The sequence below is a fragment of the Helianthus annuus genome, chromosome 5 (genome assembly GCF_002127325.2).
Source record: "Helianthus annuus cultivar XRQ/B chromosome 5, HanXRQr2.0-SUNRISE, whole genome shotgun sequence".
Lineage (NCBI taxonomy): Eukaryota > Viridiplantae > Streptophyta > Magnoliopsida > Asterales > Asteraceae > Helianthus > Helianthus annuus.
In genome coordinates, this window is record NC_035437.2 from 173345949 (window position 1) to 173360913 (window position 14965).

General features: G+C 36.5%; 2 protein-coding genes and 2 long non-coding RNA genes across 4 annotated transcripts; all 4 read left to right on the plus strand.

Moving 5' to 3' along the window:
- The first annotated feature begins 909 nt into the window (after positions 1-909).
- On the plus strand, positions 910-4549 carry LOC118492421. The gene is made up of 4 exons (XR_004893634.1): positions 910-1391; positions 3909-3964; positions 4038-4128; positions 4224-4549. It is a non-coding gene; the product is annotated as an uncharacterized LOC118492421 (long non-coding RNA).
- LOC118492422 lies at positions 2959-3560 on the plus strand. The gene is made up of 2 exons (XR_004893635.1): positions 2959-3120; positions 3181-3560. It is a non-coding gene; the product is annotated as an uncharacterized LOC118492422 (long non-coding RNA).
- A 1342-nt stretch (positions 4550-5891) lies between the features above and the next one.
- On the plus strand, positions 5892-7998 carry LOC110942209 (alcohol dehydrogenase 2-like). Its single transcript, XM_022183955.2, has 9 exons — positions 5892-6051; positions 6140-6276; positions 6363-6409; positions 6513-6838; positions 6919-7001; positions 7084-7159; positions 7243-7400; positions 7484-7645; positions 7738-7998. The coding sequence occupies exons 1-9, from the start codon at positions 6015-6017 to the stop codon at positions 7852-7854; spliced, it is 1143 nt and encodes a 380-aa protein (XP_022039647.1). The 5' UTR covers positions 5892-6014; the 3' UTR covers positions 7855-7998.
- Positions 7999-11907: 3909 nt separating this feature from the next.
- On the plus strand, positions 11908-13995 carry LOC110942210 (alcohol dehydrogenase 2-like). Its single transcript, XM_022183956.2, has 9 exons — positions 11908-12052; positions 12141-12277; positions 12363-12409; positions 12506-12831; positions 12912-12994; positions 13077-13152; positions 13240-13397; positions 13480-13641; positions 13739-13995. The coding sequence occupies exons 1-9, from the start codon at positions 12016-12018 to the stop codon at positions 13853-13855; spliced, it is 1143 nt and encodes a 380-aa protein (XP_022039648.1). The 5' UTR covers positions 11908-12015; the 3' UTR covers positions 13856-13995.
- Positions 13996-14965: the final 970 nt, after the last annotated feature.

Genomic DNA, 14965 nt, shown 5'->3' on the forward strand with positions numbered 1-14965 from the left:
GTGTATTAAAAATGGACGAGGCATTGGACGATTGGGTGGTGGGCTAGGATTTTCTTGGAATGCCCACGGGTTGTTCGGGTCAAAAACCACGATTATGAGGATTCATTTTTCGTATTGTAGAATGAGAATAGAGATGATTATAGAAGAGGTAGAGCGTGTTGTAGTTGGATGTGGTAAAAAAGAATAGAAGTGTGAGTTTTATAGTGAAAAAATATTTTTTTACACATAGTCGTTGGCCAACGGCTAGCCCAACGGCTAGTTTGGTTTGCCCATTGAGAGCCCCCCATGTCATATTGATAGACCCGCCCCACGCCCGACCTTAAACTCTCGCCCCTTAGGCCATGCCCAAACCCAAGGCCACCTGGGGTGGTGGCTTGGGCGTTTTCAGCCAACCCACGCCCCAACCCTGCGCCATACCCCAGTCTAACATTTATAAATATATATTATTATTGTTAATATTTGGCATTATCCTTTTCGTGTAATATTAAAAGGACGGTTGTTTGACGTTTGGTGGGCATGTATTATTTCATGAATAAATCATCCAACAACAGGTTTGAATTCGGTCACGATTTTACTCTAAATTTTTAATATTATTTCATGAATAAATCCCCCATTATGACATATTACTACTTTAAATTTTTAATATACAAGCCATGAGACCTGTTAAATAAAAATTATACAAATAATAGGGTCACGAGTTTACTCGAGTTCCATAAATAAAGTTTGAATTCGGTCTGATTTATTTAACGAACTTATTTTTGGGTTTGTGCTCATTTATTAAAGTAAAATTTGTAAATTCTTTTCAAAATTAAAAAAAAATCAATAATCAAAATCCCGTCTAAAAGATACACTTACCTCCAAAACCAAAATCTAATTTCCAAAATTCCCCCAAAATGTTTTTCAATTTCCCCCCAAAATCCAAATCACTTGTTGGTACACGCACGTTCCTACTTTTCCTCAAAAAACTCCTTTTCACCAAAATTTATTCATAAGCCCCATGATTTCAGTTGAAAGTCTCACAACAACTTTCAGAGAAGACAAATCAAGCAGGGAGCTCGAAGAAGATGTTACAGAAGGAGTGAAGGTGGAATCGAGCAGGGAGCTCGAGGAAGATGTTACAGATACACTGACGAGAATTTCAACCTCAAGTTCTCTACACGGTCTCGTTGTTTTAATATCTGCGCCACAGCTGATATAGTATTTGCTAAACCTAAGTTCTAAATTGTTATTCATATTTGAATTTGCAGTAATTTAGATTTCTAATTATTTTATGTTTTTTTATATGTAATGTGAAGCTAATAAAGTGCTTCGTTTCCCGGAACTCGGAAACTGTTTTGCTTTCATTTGGAACAAGATACAACTTGATTGTTGAATTGAAGGATTGATATTGGGTTAGTATCTTGAAATATCGATACTTTTTAGTTTATTGTAGAGGTGGAAGAAATGAAATGTTTAATTATAAACTGTCAATTTGGGTAGTGTTCATCTCAAACGGGTCAACAAATAAACTCTTTTAGTAGAAACAAAGGAACTAGTTTCAAATAGGTTGATGTAGACATTTAGACTACATGGTATGATGATGGACCATTCTTGGAGGATGATCCGCCACGTAGGCGTTATGTCACATTCCTCTCTAAGATGGTCCATCCTCCAAAACTAGAAGGCATGGTAGGATGATCCTAGTCATAGTCCTCCACCACTTTTTATGTTTTTTTTAATTTTTTTAATATTCTATTTTTTTAACATTTAACAAATATACTAATAAAATATTTTCATTAATATTAAACCCACATTACATAAATATTAAAAAAATACATAAACTTAAAAAAAAAAAGACTTATAAAAATAAATATAAAGTTAAATAATTTGATGTTTTTTCATGATGTCGTGTTGTAATTTTTTCAACATCGAACGTTTCGGCTCGGGTTCGTCCTCGACATTCATCGTCATTATTTCCCATTCCTTAAGCCGAATTTTTTCATCGGAGATTCGGATTTTCTCATTCGACAATCGGACCTTCTCTTTTAACTTTTCGTCCGATGCACGACTTTTTTCTTCGACGACCCGCTCCTTCGCCTTCGTCTTTTGGGCCGAGATGTCGTTGTACACTTTTAGGTGTTCCATAAACTCAACCATGTTCGGGTCCACCTTTTCCTTTTCTTTTCCCTTGGCCCGCTCCTTCTTTGTTTTGTCTCGGCCCGGTGGACGCTCGGGTTCACGTACGTTATACTCGTCTTCGTCATAGTCGGCGTCATCATTTAAGTTAATGTGACACCTCGCGTCCGATCCACCGGCGCTTAAACTACCCGTTTCCGATGTTTTTTGGCGTTTCGCCATCGCCACCTCGTTAGGAATGGGCACCCATTTTGGGTCGTCTTTTACAACCATCCACGCGCGAACGTGAGGAAAGTTGGAACCATGATTTTGCTTATACTTTTCCAATGCCATTTTGAACACATCCTCGTCGTTCCACCCGCTACGACGGTCACTTGTATATAATTTGTTATACTCCTCGCAAAACCGATTAATGGCCGAGTTCAATTTTCGCCACTTCGAGGAAACCGAGTCGATATCTCTATACGGGCCTTGGTCCATCATGGCGAGAAACTTGGCCAATACCTTGGACCAAAACCCGTCACCCGGTTGGTTATTACCTATAAAAAAACAAACAAAGAAAATTAAAAACACAAAACAAACTTTAAAACAAACAAAATAAAAAAAAACTTACTGTTAAGAAAAAAAAAAAAAAATTTAAAACTGTTAAACCTAATAAAAAACTAAACTTAAAAACTAATAAACTTAAACAAAAAATAAACTTTAAAACTAAAATATAAACCCACTGTTAAGAAAAAAAAATAAAATTTTAAAAAGATGTAAACTTTAAAAAGATGTAAACTTTAAAAAAGTACGAATCTTTTACCGGGTTGTCGGAAGTGCCAATGAAAGCCTTGACTAAGGCTTCTTCTTCGATTGGGGTCCACTTAATCGCCTTCGGTTTCGACGTTTGATCACCCACTACTTGTTTGCCTTTGTTTCGTTTTCCTTTCCCTTTAGGCGGTTGGGTTTCGGGCACAATCTCCACATCGTCTTCGGGTTCGGATTGGGTCGAGATCGGTTGAGGTTGAACGGGGGGTGTGGGGATCGGTTGAGGTTGAACGGGGGGTGTGGGGATCGGTTGAGGTTGAACGGGTGGGAAGTTCCAAGCACCCCGCATCATCATTTGTTGAAGAGCTTGATTTTGGGAGATTTGAGTGAATTGGTTTGGCGAGTGTTGGAATGAAGCAAACGCGTTCGATGAATATTGGGAGAATTGGTTCGGTTCTAGCGTTGGATAATATCCCGGAACCGAAAAAACATTTGGTTGGGTCGGATTGTTGGGAGTATTCGGGTTGTTCGAAGTGTTCGGGTTCTCCGGGTTGTTGAACGGATCCATGAAAATTATGTGGAAGAAGGTTGAGAGAATAGTGGAAGGAGTGTAAAAATTATATGAGAAAGAGGTGAATTGTTGAGGTTAATTTGGTGTTTGATAGTGAAAATGGAAGTAATATTTATATATTTTAAAAAAGTGACCGTTTGGCATTTTCCCCAATTATGGTATTTTTGTTTTTTTTTTATTTTGTAACGGTCAATAAAATGGAGGGGGACCCACTTTTTTTGCATCGTCGTCGCAAACGGCAACATATGGACGGAGAGGACGGCGACGGTAGGGGGCGGCACGGTGTTTGGACCGTCGCCGACCCGCGACGGGCCGGGGCCGACCCCCATACCGTGTAGCCTTAGTTGTTGATTGTTATGCATACAACATTTAGTTCATTCAATACACATTGTTCATCATCATTCTTGTAATAATTAATGCTTTCATAAACTTATTAATGCATTAATCATTTTTAATATTTAACCACATGCAGGTTAAGCTTGGATTTGTGCTAAGAGATCTATTAGAGAGAACAACTAATAATTACGTGTAAGTAATTACTATTTGGTAATTGGTATTAGTTCATGTAAAACTTTAGTAAATGTATATTGATGTATGATAGGTCAATTTGTAAACTTGAGGTTTGCCCCTATGGAATTTTGTATCCATTTGAAGATTATAGTTTGAACTCTTCATGGTCCTTCAATGTTCAGGTAACTTATTATAATATTATATTACAAAATTAAGATTTTCTTTTATATATTTGGCACATTGCTTCATATTTGTAATCAGTTTCATCAACTTGTAGAAGCAAACACACTTGAATCTTTTTCAACTTTGACAACGAGTAACGAAGTTAAAACAAGATATAGTAGAGAAGTGTGCTATGATGGAGAAAATTGAAGAAAATGCAAGTTATACATTTGAACGACCGAGATATCAATCGTTATCACAAAACCCGCCAGAAAATTTTCCGTCATGTTTAGATATGGTTTGTTAGAAAACTTTATAATTCATATATTTATTATATATATATATTGTATTGCTTTAAGATAATTTGGATCATTGTTGTAATACATGTGCATATTGAAATTTGATTTCATATTTATCTTTGGTATAATGTGTATCTACTTATTGAGATTTGAGTACATTGTCGTGATAAGAAACAACTTGAAAATAACATATATATGAAAAGTTATAGAAAAAAGCCTTAGCTAAATATGTAGCAAAAACTTTACAAAAATCCTAGCAAAAACCTTCTAAAATCTATAGCTAGTTTCGTACCAAAAACTTTACAAAGTTCGTAGCAAAATCTGTAGCTAAATTTTGAAACGGAATCGTAACAAAAATAGTAGCTTAATGTGTAGCAAAACTTTGTAGCCAAACTCGTAGCAAAAACTCCATGGTAGCTAAAAATAACCATAGCTAAAAGTATCCATAGCTAAAAAACCGTAGCAATAAACAACCGTAGCTAAAAACAATCGTAGCTAAAAGTTTCCGTAGCTAAAAACCCATAGCGAAATTTCGTAGCAACTTTCTTCATAGCAAATTTGTGGCTAAAATAGAGACGTCATTTTTTGTTGCTAAATTCGTCGCAAACATAATTTCCGTAGCTAAAGTTCGTAGCAAATAAATTCGCGACGGGACTTGTAGCTACGAACCAAATCCGTAGCAAATTCGTAGCAAAAAGGGTGTTTGCTACGGATTTGCTATGGATTTGGCCGTAGCAAATGCTTATTTCTGTAGTAGTGGTTCATCTTATGCTTTGGATTTGATACATTGTGATTTATGGGGTCCGGCACCCATTTGTTCTAAAGACAAATGCCAATAGACATTTTTTTTTTAAATTTATGCTGTTGGCGTCCAGTGGCTATTAGCCACGCCAATAGACAAACGCCACGTCGACCCAACCATTGCCTCAATGCCGGTGAAAGACGGTCCACCCCACACACAACGTCGTTCCTGGGGTGGTGTGTGTAGCGTGGAAAGGCATAAACACCACCAAACTATGCCCACACCCGGTGGTCTTATATCTAGTTTAATGCACTTTGTTTTGTTTTTACCTTATCGGGCATTCCGTGTTATAACACTTATTATGGATGTACATTTATAACCTAAATCTTTTAAAATGATCATTCGTTGATTATTCAGTCTCCTTTATATTAATATTGAATTGGATTTTAAATAACATATTTAGGTTTTCAAATACTGAATAAAAACTATTCAAAAGAATTTATGCTTTTCAGATTTTCTTTATATACATGTACTGTAAAATAAAAAGTAAGTTTTGATAAACCTAGAACAACTTGTGTAGTAAAATAATAAGCATATAAGCATCTCTTTATTCAGAACCCAACAAACCCAAAACCTGGTTCCTGGTATCTAGTTCTGGTTTAGCCACTTGATTACTAACTTATTCAACTCACAAATAACAACTTCTCCAGTTCATTATTCTACCAAAAAATAGCTTATAAAAACATTAAATTATTTTATACCTTCCCTATAAATACCCAAATCTTCATATTGTAGATTCATATCAAACAGCAAACAAAAACAATTACAACTGTTTCAGATTCTTTACAGCAATCAAGTTACAATTATGTCGAGCACTAATGGTCAAGTGATACGATGCAAAGGTAAGCCTTATCTACTTTTCTTCAATCCTTCAAGTCTTTTTATAACTTGATCATGGATGTAAACATGTAAGTTTAACTGATGTAACAGCCGCGGTGGCATGGGAAGCCGGAAAACCGCTGGTGATCGAAGAAGTGGAAGTGGCGCCACCGCAGAAAATGGAAGTCCGAATTAAGATCCTCTTCACTTCCCTTTGCCACACTGATGTTTACTTCTGGGAAGCCAAAGTAAGCATTTTAAATTCAATCAATTTTATTTATTTATTATTATTTTTTAGATCAATTATCTAATCTTGAATCTTTTATTACTGCAGGGGCAATATCCTGTATTTCCAAGAATTTTAGGACATGAAGCTGGAGGGTATGTTCCATTCTTGTATCTAGTTAAAAAACTTGTGTAACATTTATTATTTTGAATTATTTTGAAATACATAACCTGATCGATTTGATTAATATGAACACAGGGTTGTGGAGAGTGTTGGGGAAGGAGTGACTGATCTACAGCCAGGGGATCATGTTCTTCCCGTTTTCACCGGTGAGTGCAAAGAGTGTGCTCACTGTAAGTCCGAAGAGAGCAACATGTGTGACCTACTCAGGATCAACACCGACAGGGGAGTCATGCTTCACGATCAGAAATCTAGATTCTCGATCAACGGCAAACCCATCTTCCATTTTGTGGGGACTTCTACTTTTAGCGAGTACACGGTTGTTCATGTTGGGTGTCTTGCAAAGATCAACCCTCTTGCCCCTCTTGATAAAGTTTGTGTCCTCAGCTGTGGGATCTCCACAGGTACACATCTATTTAGACTACTTGATCACTTGTTTTGTTGGATTTTTTCGACCTTAAAGAAAATATTTTTTGTTTCTTAGGGCTAGGAGCTACTCTGAATGTTGCAAAACCGAAAAAAGGTTCTTCAGTGGCTGTTTTCGGTCTGGGAGCTGTGGGACTTGCTGTAAGTTTTCACAAATTTTGACACTTAAAATATCTAATTTGTATGAATGTATTTTAGTTGCTAATGAATTATTGGTGATTAGGCTGCTGAAGGTGCAAGAATTGCTGGTGCTTCAAGGATCATTGGGGTTGATCTCAATGCCAATAGATTTGAGCTTGGTAAGTATTAAAAATGTACATATATTGTAGCTAAAATGTGTATACACATAAACTAATCATAATTACTTTTTTTGTGACAACAGCAAAGAAATTTGGGGTTACAGAGTTTGTGAACCCAAAAGATTACAAGAAGCCGGTGCAAGAAGTGATTGCAGAGTTGACAAATGGAGGAGTTGACAGGAGTGTTGAATGCACCGGTCATATTGATGCTATGATCTCTGCTTTTGAATGTGTTCATGATGTATGGACTTACTATATACCATTCACATGCTTATTTATTTAACATTCGTCATAGTTTTATTTAGAATTCTGAATTTGGTGCAGGGTTGGGGTGTTGCTGTTCTAGTGGGTGTACCACATAAAGACGCTGTGTTCAAGACAAGTCCCCTGAATGTGTTGAACGAAAGGACTCTGAAGGGTACCTTCTTTGGAAACTATAAACCGCGATCCGATATTCCTTCTGTGGTCGAAAAGTATATGAACAAGGTAACACATGCATTCAAACTCCATTTATTTATAAAATAATGAGAATATGTAAAAGAAGCACGACAACAAGCGAGTTGTTTGATTTGTTGCAGGAACTAGAGTTGGAGAAATTCATAACACATGAAGTGCCGTTTTCTGAGATCAATAAAGCCTTTGATCTGATGCTTAAAGGTGAAGGTCTTCGTTGCATCATTCGCATGGATGCATAAATGGAAATAAATGATTTTCAAAGTGTTGTATATATATGAGCGTATAAGAGATGAGACCGGTATAAATTGTGTTTGATTGTAGTTGTTGTATTCCATCTTGTTTATGAATGTTTCTATGATGAAATCCGGTTTCCTACCTTCCAATGACTCTCAGCTCCACCAAATTTATGGACATGCATTTCATATAGGAACAACTAGAATAAAACTAGGGCCGAGCAGTATACGGTTCAGAACCGCTAGAACCAGGGAACCAAACCGGAACCGCTAGATCCAAACCGTATTTTTGTATATAGGGTCCGGTTCTTAAAATTGAGTAAAAACGGTTCCCGGTTCTGTTCCGGTTAAAACCACGGTTTCGGTTAAAGAACCGCTACAACTAGTTGGGATTATAAATATTTAAAACCCTATTTTATCAATGGGTTTTTCAACATCATACGACCATCCTAATTCTTATTCCCTTCTGTTATATTCATTCCACAATCTCATCTTTCATCTTCTAATTCTTCTCCATCTCTCAACCCTAACCCTAATTGCTATCATACAAGTTCATCTCCATCAACACCCTGCAAATATAGGTACGCTATTCTACATGACTTTTTTTTTTATCATTGCATATATTTTCTTTCTAGATGTTTGCTTTCTGATACATATAGTTTTCTATATGTGAAAATAAAAATTGAACAAAAATAATCAAATCAATGTTGATCAAATTGTAAATGTGTATATAAATAATGTATCGCTTGGTAAATACAGTAGATGCATTACTAATCAATCTATTCACGTGAACCAAATACAGTAGATGCATTATTCATTTATTTTTTTTAATTACTAACACTTGTATTCATTTAGATGTTTATGAGAAGATTGAGAGGATGAAGATCGAATGAAGTTTGAAGATGTTTGTTTTAATTGTTAACACGATGGTTGTAATAGTTTTATTTAGAGTTTGTTTTATGGCTTGAAATTTTTTATTGTTGCTTTGCTACTTTTATTTTGGTTGGTTTGAACTTTGAATGTTGCAAATCTTAGTTAATGTTTTAAATGGTTTGATTTATTTTTATTGAATTGTTAATTTTACGATTTAATTGTCAACCGGTTCCCGCGAGAACCGTTTACATGAGAACCGTTTAACCGGTTCGGAACCGAACCGGAACCGTCATAATACGGTTCGGTCCGGTTCTGAACCGTTGCACATCCCTAAATAAAACGACTTAAGCATATAAGCGACTAATATAAAACAAACTGAAATAGGGTAGAGAATTGATTGTTAAGGATTTCCAAAAGTAACAATTTGTCCCTTATGTTGTCTGTATTACTAACTTGACTTTGAGATTTATATATTCGGTTAGTCTCTAAACATTTTCTATGATTGGAATGCACTAGTCTAGTTTGAGATCACTTGGTTGCTTGGTGACCTAGATGATACAATGTTCCAAGTAGCTTCCATGGACCAAAATGAACCAACCCCACCTCGTCTTCAACACTTGCCATGTTGGGTATGTACTCGTTGGGTTGTCCTCATTTGGCTACTTACTAAATTATGTACTTTCAATTTTAGCCTATATGCATGACCAACCGAAATCATCAACTAAGTTGATGATTTTGTGATTTGGTGAATCATATAATGAGGTCTAATGGATGTTGATCATCCTACCTCCTTGCATGACCATTTCATGGTACCTTATAACTATAAACATGTAATTTATATCTTTTAATTCCGAATCTAATCCATCAATCGAATCCACAACTCACACACCTTCCTTTCCCCCATCTTAGGGTGACTTCGGTGTTCCAAAACTGAAGACTTGCCAAACTCACTTTCGCGGAATTTCTACGCAAAACATGAGTATACATGACCCCTTTTTATTTTTAGCACACTTTGGGTGTAACATATGCTAGCCTTGTATTTTAGGCCTTAGTATACATTTTATGCTATGTTTGCATTGAAACAATCTTTTATTACGTATGCTAGTATCAAACTTGTATGCTCGCCAACGCTTTACGTGTTGACCGTTACTTTAATGTGTTGTAGGAATTTGATGATGAGACGATGCAAGAAATCAACTAGGATGGACTTAGAAACACACCATTTTAATTATATGGATTTTCTTTTATGTCGTTATGATCAACTTGCTAGATGTTGTATCTTTACCTTTCAAAAACAATGTAATTCGCTTAGAATGAAATGAAATTCTCGGTCTCCAAACTGCTCGTCAGATCTGGCTAGCACAAGAAACGGCCTATAGCAATGCTTCTATTGAACATGTTCACTCGTTACAAGAATCTCTTCGACAAATCTCGAAAGGTACGACATAAGTTATTGATTTTTCTCGTTGTTTTAAAACTATATGTGATCAGTTTGCCGCTATTGGTCATCCCGTTGTCGATATTGATAGGCTTCATTGGTTTTTATGTGGTTTGTGCCCCTCATTTGAAGCATTCTCTACTACCATTAGAGTCACGAAACCAGCCCATTGTTTAGAGATTTGGTAGCACAAGCTAAAAATCACGAAATGTTTTCTCAATCTTTGCATGGCACGAACACTCCCACTGTAGCTTTTCATGCCCAAAATACAAGAAATAATTCTTCACAAGGGCATGGTCGTGCCTCTTTTTCTCGGGTAATAATACTCAAGGGTATAACAATAGTGGCCGGGGATGCGGTCAAGGTGGTCGTAGACCACCCCATTGTCAACTTTGCCGGAATAATGGTCATTACGCATCCGCGTGTCCTAGTCTTCGTTCATATGCTTCTCAAGCTTCCTCATTGGACGAATCCTTTGCTAAGGTGTTTCATGCTCATAGTTGACACTCCCGATTGGAATGCCGATTCGGGCGCGACTGATCACATGACCCCAACTGTGACGATCTCAATCATGCATCACCCTAAGAAGGTAAAAGTCAAGTGATATTTCGTAATAGTAAGAAGCTTTCAATTACTCATAAAGGCATGTCAACTATTACTAATAATCTTTCTTTAAACAATGTTCTGGTTATTCCACATCTTACCAAGAAGTTGCTCTCAATTAGCAAACTGACCAAGGACTATTCTGTCGACGTTCATTTTTCTCAATCACTTTTTCACAAAAAGAATACTCGCTAAAGGAGTTTGCAAAAACGGACTTTACGTGCTCAATGATGATCCACAAGCTTTGATTGTTATTTCTAGATGTTCGAATAAGGCTTCATACGAGTTGTGACATGCTCGTTTAGGCCATGTATCTTTTGATGTTATTTCCACTTTAATTAAGTTAGGTGCTTTATCTATTACTTGGTTGTTACCGAAACCGGATATTTGCACCCCTTGTCAACTTGCAAAAGGAAAACGTTTGTCTTTTGATCTTAATTCTAAATGTTCATCTTATGCTTTGGATTTGATACATTGTGATTTATGGGGTCCGACACCCATTTGTTCTAAGACAAACACCAATAGACATTTTTTTTAAATTTATGCCGTTGGGATCCAGTGGCTATTAGCCACGCCAATAGACAAACGCATGCGTCGACCCAACCATTGCCTCAATGCCGGTGAAAGACGGTCCGCCCCACACAGTGTGGAAAGGCATAAACGCCACCAAACCATGCCCACACCGAGTGGTCTTATATCTAGTTTAATTTTTACCTTATCGGGCATTCCGTTTTATAACATTAGTTAAAGATGTAGATTTATAACCTGAATCTTTTAAAAAGATCATTCGTTGATTATTCAGTCTCCTTTATTTATATTAATATTGAATTGGATTTTAAATAACATATTTAGGTTTCCAAATACTGAATAAAAACTTTTCGAAAGAATTTATGCTTTTCAGATTTTCTTTATATACATGTACTGTAAAATAAAAAGTAAGTTTTGATAAAATTATAACAACTTGTGTAGTAAAATAATAAGCATATAAGCATCTCTTTATTCAGAACCCAACAAACCCAAAACCTGGTTCCTGGTATCTAGTTCTGGTTTAGCCACTTGATTACTAACTTATTCAACTCACAAATAACAACTTCTCCAGTTCATTATTCTACCAAAAATAGCTTATAAAAACATTAAATTATTTTATACCTTCCCTATAAATACCCAAATATTCATATTGTAGATTCATATCAAACAGCAAACAAAAACAATTACAACTGTTTCAGATTCTTTACAGCAATCAAGTTACAATTATGTCGAGCACTAATGGTCAAGTGATACGATGCAAAGGTAAGCCTTATCTACTTTTCTTCAATCCTTCAAGTATTTTTATAACTTGATCATGGATGTAAACATGTAAGTTTAACTGATGTAACAGCCGCGGTGGCATGGGAAGCCGGAAAGCCAATGGTGATCGAAGAAGTGGAAGTGGCGCCACCGCAGAAAATGGAAGTCCGAATTAAGATCCTCTTCACTTCCCTTTGCCACACTGATGTTTACTTCTGGGAAGCCAAAGTAAGCATTTTAAATTCAAGCAATTTTATTTCTTATTATTATTTTTTAGATCAATTATCTAATCTTGAAGCTTTAATTACTGCAGGGGCAAAATCCTGTATTTCCAAGAATTTTAGGACATGAAGCGGGAGGGTATGTTCCATTCTTGTATCTAATTAAAAAAGTTGTGTAAAATTTATCAGTTTGAGTTATATAATCTGATAGATTTAATTAACATGAACAACATAGGGTTGTGGAGAGTGTTGGGGAAGGAGTGACTGATCTACAGCCAGGGGATCATGTTCTTCCCGTTTTCACCGGAGAGTGCAAAGAGTGTGCTCACTGTAAGTCCGAAGAGAGCAACATGTGTGACCTTCTCAGGATCAACACCGACAGGGGAGTCATGCTTCACGATCAGAAATCTAGATTCTCGATCAACGGCAAACCCGTCTTCCATTTTGTTGGGACTTCTACTTTCAGCGAATACACGGTTGTTCATGTTGGATGTCTTGCAAAGATCAACCCTCTTGCCCCTCTTGATAAAGTTTGTGTCCTCAGCTGTGGGATCTCCACAGGTACACATCTATTTAGACTACTTGATCACTTGTTTTGTTAGATTTTTTTGACCTTAACGAAAATATTTTTTGTTTCTTAGGGCTAGGAGCTACTTTGAATGTTGCAAAACCGAAAAAAGGCTCTTCAGTGGCTGTTTTCGGTCTGGGAGCTGTGGGACTTGCTGTAAGTTCTCACAAATTGTGACTCTTAAAATATCTAATTTGTATGAATGTATTATAGTTGCTAATGAATTATTGGTGATTAGGCTGCTGAAGGTGCAAGGATTGCTGGTGCTTCAAGGATCATTGGGGTTGATCTCAATGCCAATAGATTTGAGCTTGGTAAGTATTAAAAATGTACATATATTGTAGCTAAAATGTGTATACACATAAACTAATCATAATTACTTTTTTTTTTTGTGACAACAGCAAAGAAATTTGGGGTTACAGAGTTTGTGAACCCAAAAGATTACAAGAAACCGGTGCAAGAAGTGATTGCAGAGTTGACTAATGGAGGAGTTGATAGGAGTGTTGAATGCACCGGTCATATTGATGCTATGATCTCTGCTTTTGAATGTGTTCATGATGTATGGACTTACTATATACCATTCAATGCTTATTTATTTAACATTCGTCATAGTTTTATTTAGAATTCTGAATTTGGTGCAGGGTTGGGGTGTTGCTGTTCTAGTGGGTGTTCCACATAAAGAGGCTGTGTTCAAGACAAGTCCCCTAAATGTGTTGAACGAAAGGACTCTGAAGGGTACCTTCTTTGGAAACTATAAACCGCGATCTGATATACCTTCTGTTGTCGAAAAGTATATGAACAAGGTAACACATACATTCAAAGTCCTTTTATTTATAGAATAATAAGAATACGTAATAGAATCATGTCAACATTTAGAGATTTTTGTTTGATTTGTTGCAGGAACTAGAGTTGGAGAAATTCATAACACATGAAGTGTCCTTTTCTGAGATCAATAAGGCCTTTGATCTGATGCTTAAAGGTGAAGGTCTTCGTTGCATCATTCGCATGGACGCATAAATGGAAATAAATGATTTTCAAAGTGTTGTATATGAGCGTATAAGAGATGAGACCGGTATAAATTGTGTTTGATTGTAGTTGTATTCCGTCTTGTTTATGAATGTTTCTATGATGAAATCCGGTTTCCTACCTTCCAATGACTCTCAGCTCCACCAAATTTATGGACATGCATTTGATATAGGAACAACTAGAATAAAACGACTTAAGCATATAAGCAACTAATATTAAACAAGCTGAAATAGGGTAGAGAATCGATTGTTAAGGATTTCCAAAAGTAACAATATGTCCCTTATGTTGTCTGTATTACTAACTTTACTTTGAGGTTTATAAATTCAGTTTCAACTTTAGGCTAGAAAACTATAGCAAAACAAACCAATGTGCATATGGCAAGGAAAAGTAAAATCAAAACTTAAACTTGTCATCAAATGTATAAATTCTCTCAGGTTGTCTTAATTAAGGGCGAACTTTTCCTGCAAGCATGAAAGCTTTTACACAACAGGCCTAACCAAGTTGGGTCCGCCCCACACATGTTGAAGTTATATGACCACATTTTCAGCCAACAACTCAACCTCTGGCGGTGACTACCGCAGACCAGGAGTTGAGCATGCCAAAGAACCCCTCAAATGATAAGTCTTTGGGCTTGTCCAGTTTCAGTGGGCTTCCTTCGGACCCTAACCCGATGCTGTCTGTTGGCCCGAACTTGGATCTTGATCTCTAACGAGCGTGAATAACTTGAATAATAACAACTTTATAACAATCGAATAAGAGTATATACAATGATTTCGAGAGTAATGAACAATTACAAATGAAACTAACTATCTCTATTTATAGTTTCTAAGAGGCACGAATGAATAGACACAACTCTTCGTGAAAAAGGTATGTCTCTTGGATTGTGTGGTTGAGATTGATCTTGAAAGGGTATGTTGATTCTCGTCCGTTTAATCCGAACCATCATGTCCCTTCCTTCTTTTGCCTTGCATCGATCCGCAGAGGGGTGTGTGTAGAGACACACCTCTTCGATTAGTGGGGTGGTTACCAAGTTCTCCTTTGTCAACTTTGGTCCCTTAGTTTCATAACCGCCTTGTAATAATAAATCTAATCTATCTATTC

What these genes read in the sequence shown, in the direction of transcription:
- LOC110942209 (XM_022183955.2), top strand. Translation starts at nt 6,015, where the DNA reads ATGTCGAGCACTAATGGTCAAGTGATACGATGCAAAG. An exon ending in TTTACTTCTGGGAAGCCAAA is followed by an intron (nt 6,277 to 6,362) that starts GTAAGCATTTTA and finishes TTATTACTGCAG; the next exon opens with GGGCAATATCCTGTATTTCC. An exon ending in TTAGGACATGAAGCTGGAGG is followed by an intron (nt 6,410 to 6,512) that starts GTATGTTCCATT and finishes ATATGAACACAG; the next exon opens with GGTTGTGGAGAGTGTTGGGG.
- LOC110942210 (XM_022183956.2), top strand. Translation starts at nt 12,016, where the DNA reads ATGTCGAGCACTAATGGTCAAGTGATACGATGCAAAG. An exon ending in TTTACTTCTGGGAAGCCAAA is followed by an intron (nt 12,278 to 12,362) that starts GTAAGCATTTTA and finishes TAATTACTGCAG; the next exon opens with GGGCAAAATCCTGTATTTCC. An exon ending in TTAGGACATGAAGCGGGAGG is followed by an intron (nt 12,410 to 12,505) that starts GTATGTTCCATT and finishes TGAACAACATAG; the next exon opens with GGTTGTGGAGAGTGTTGGGG.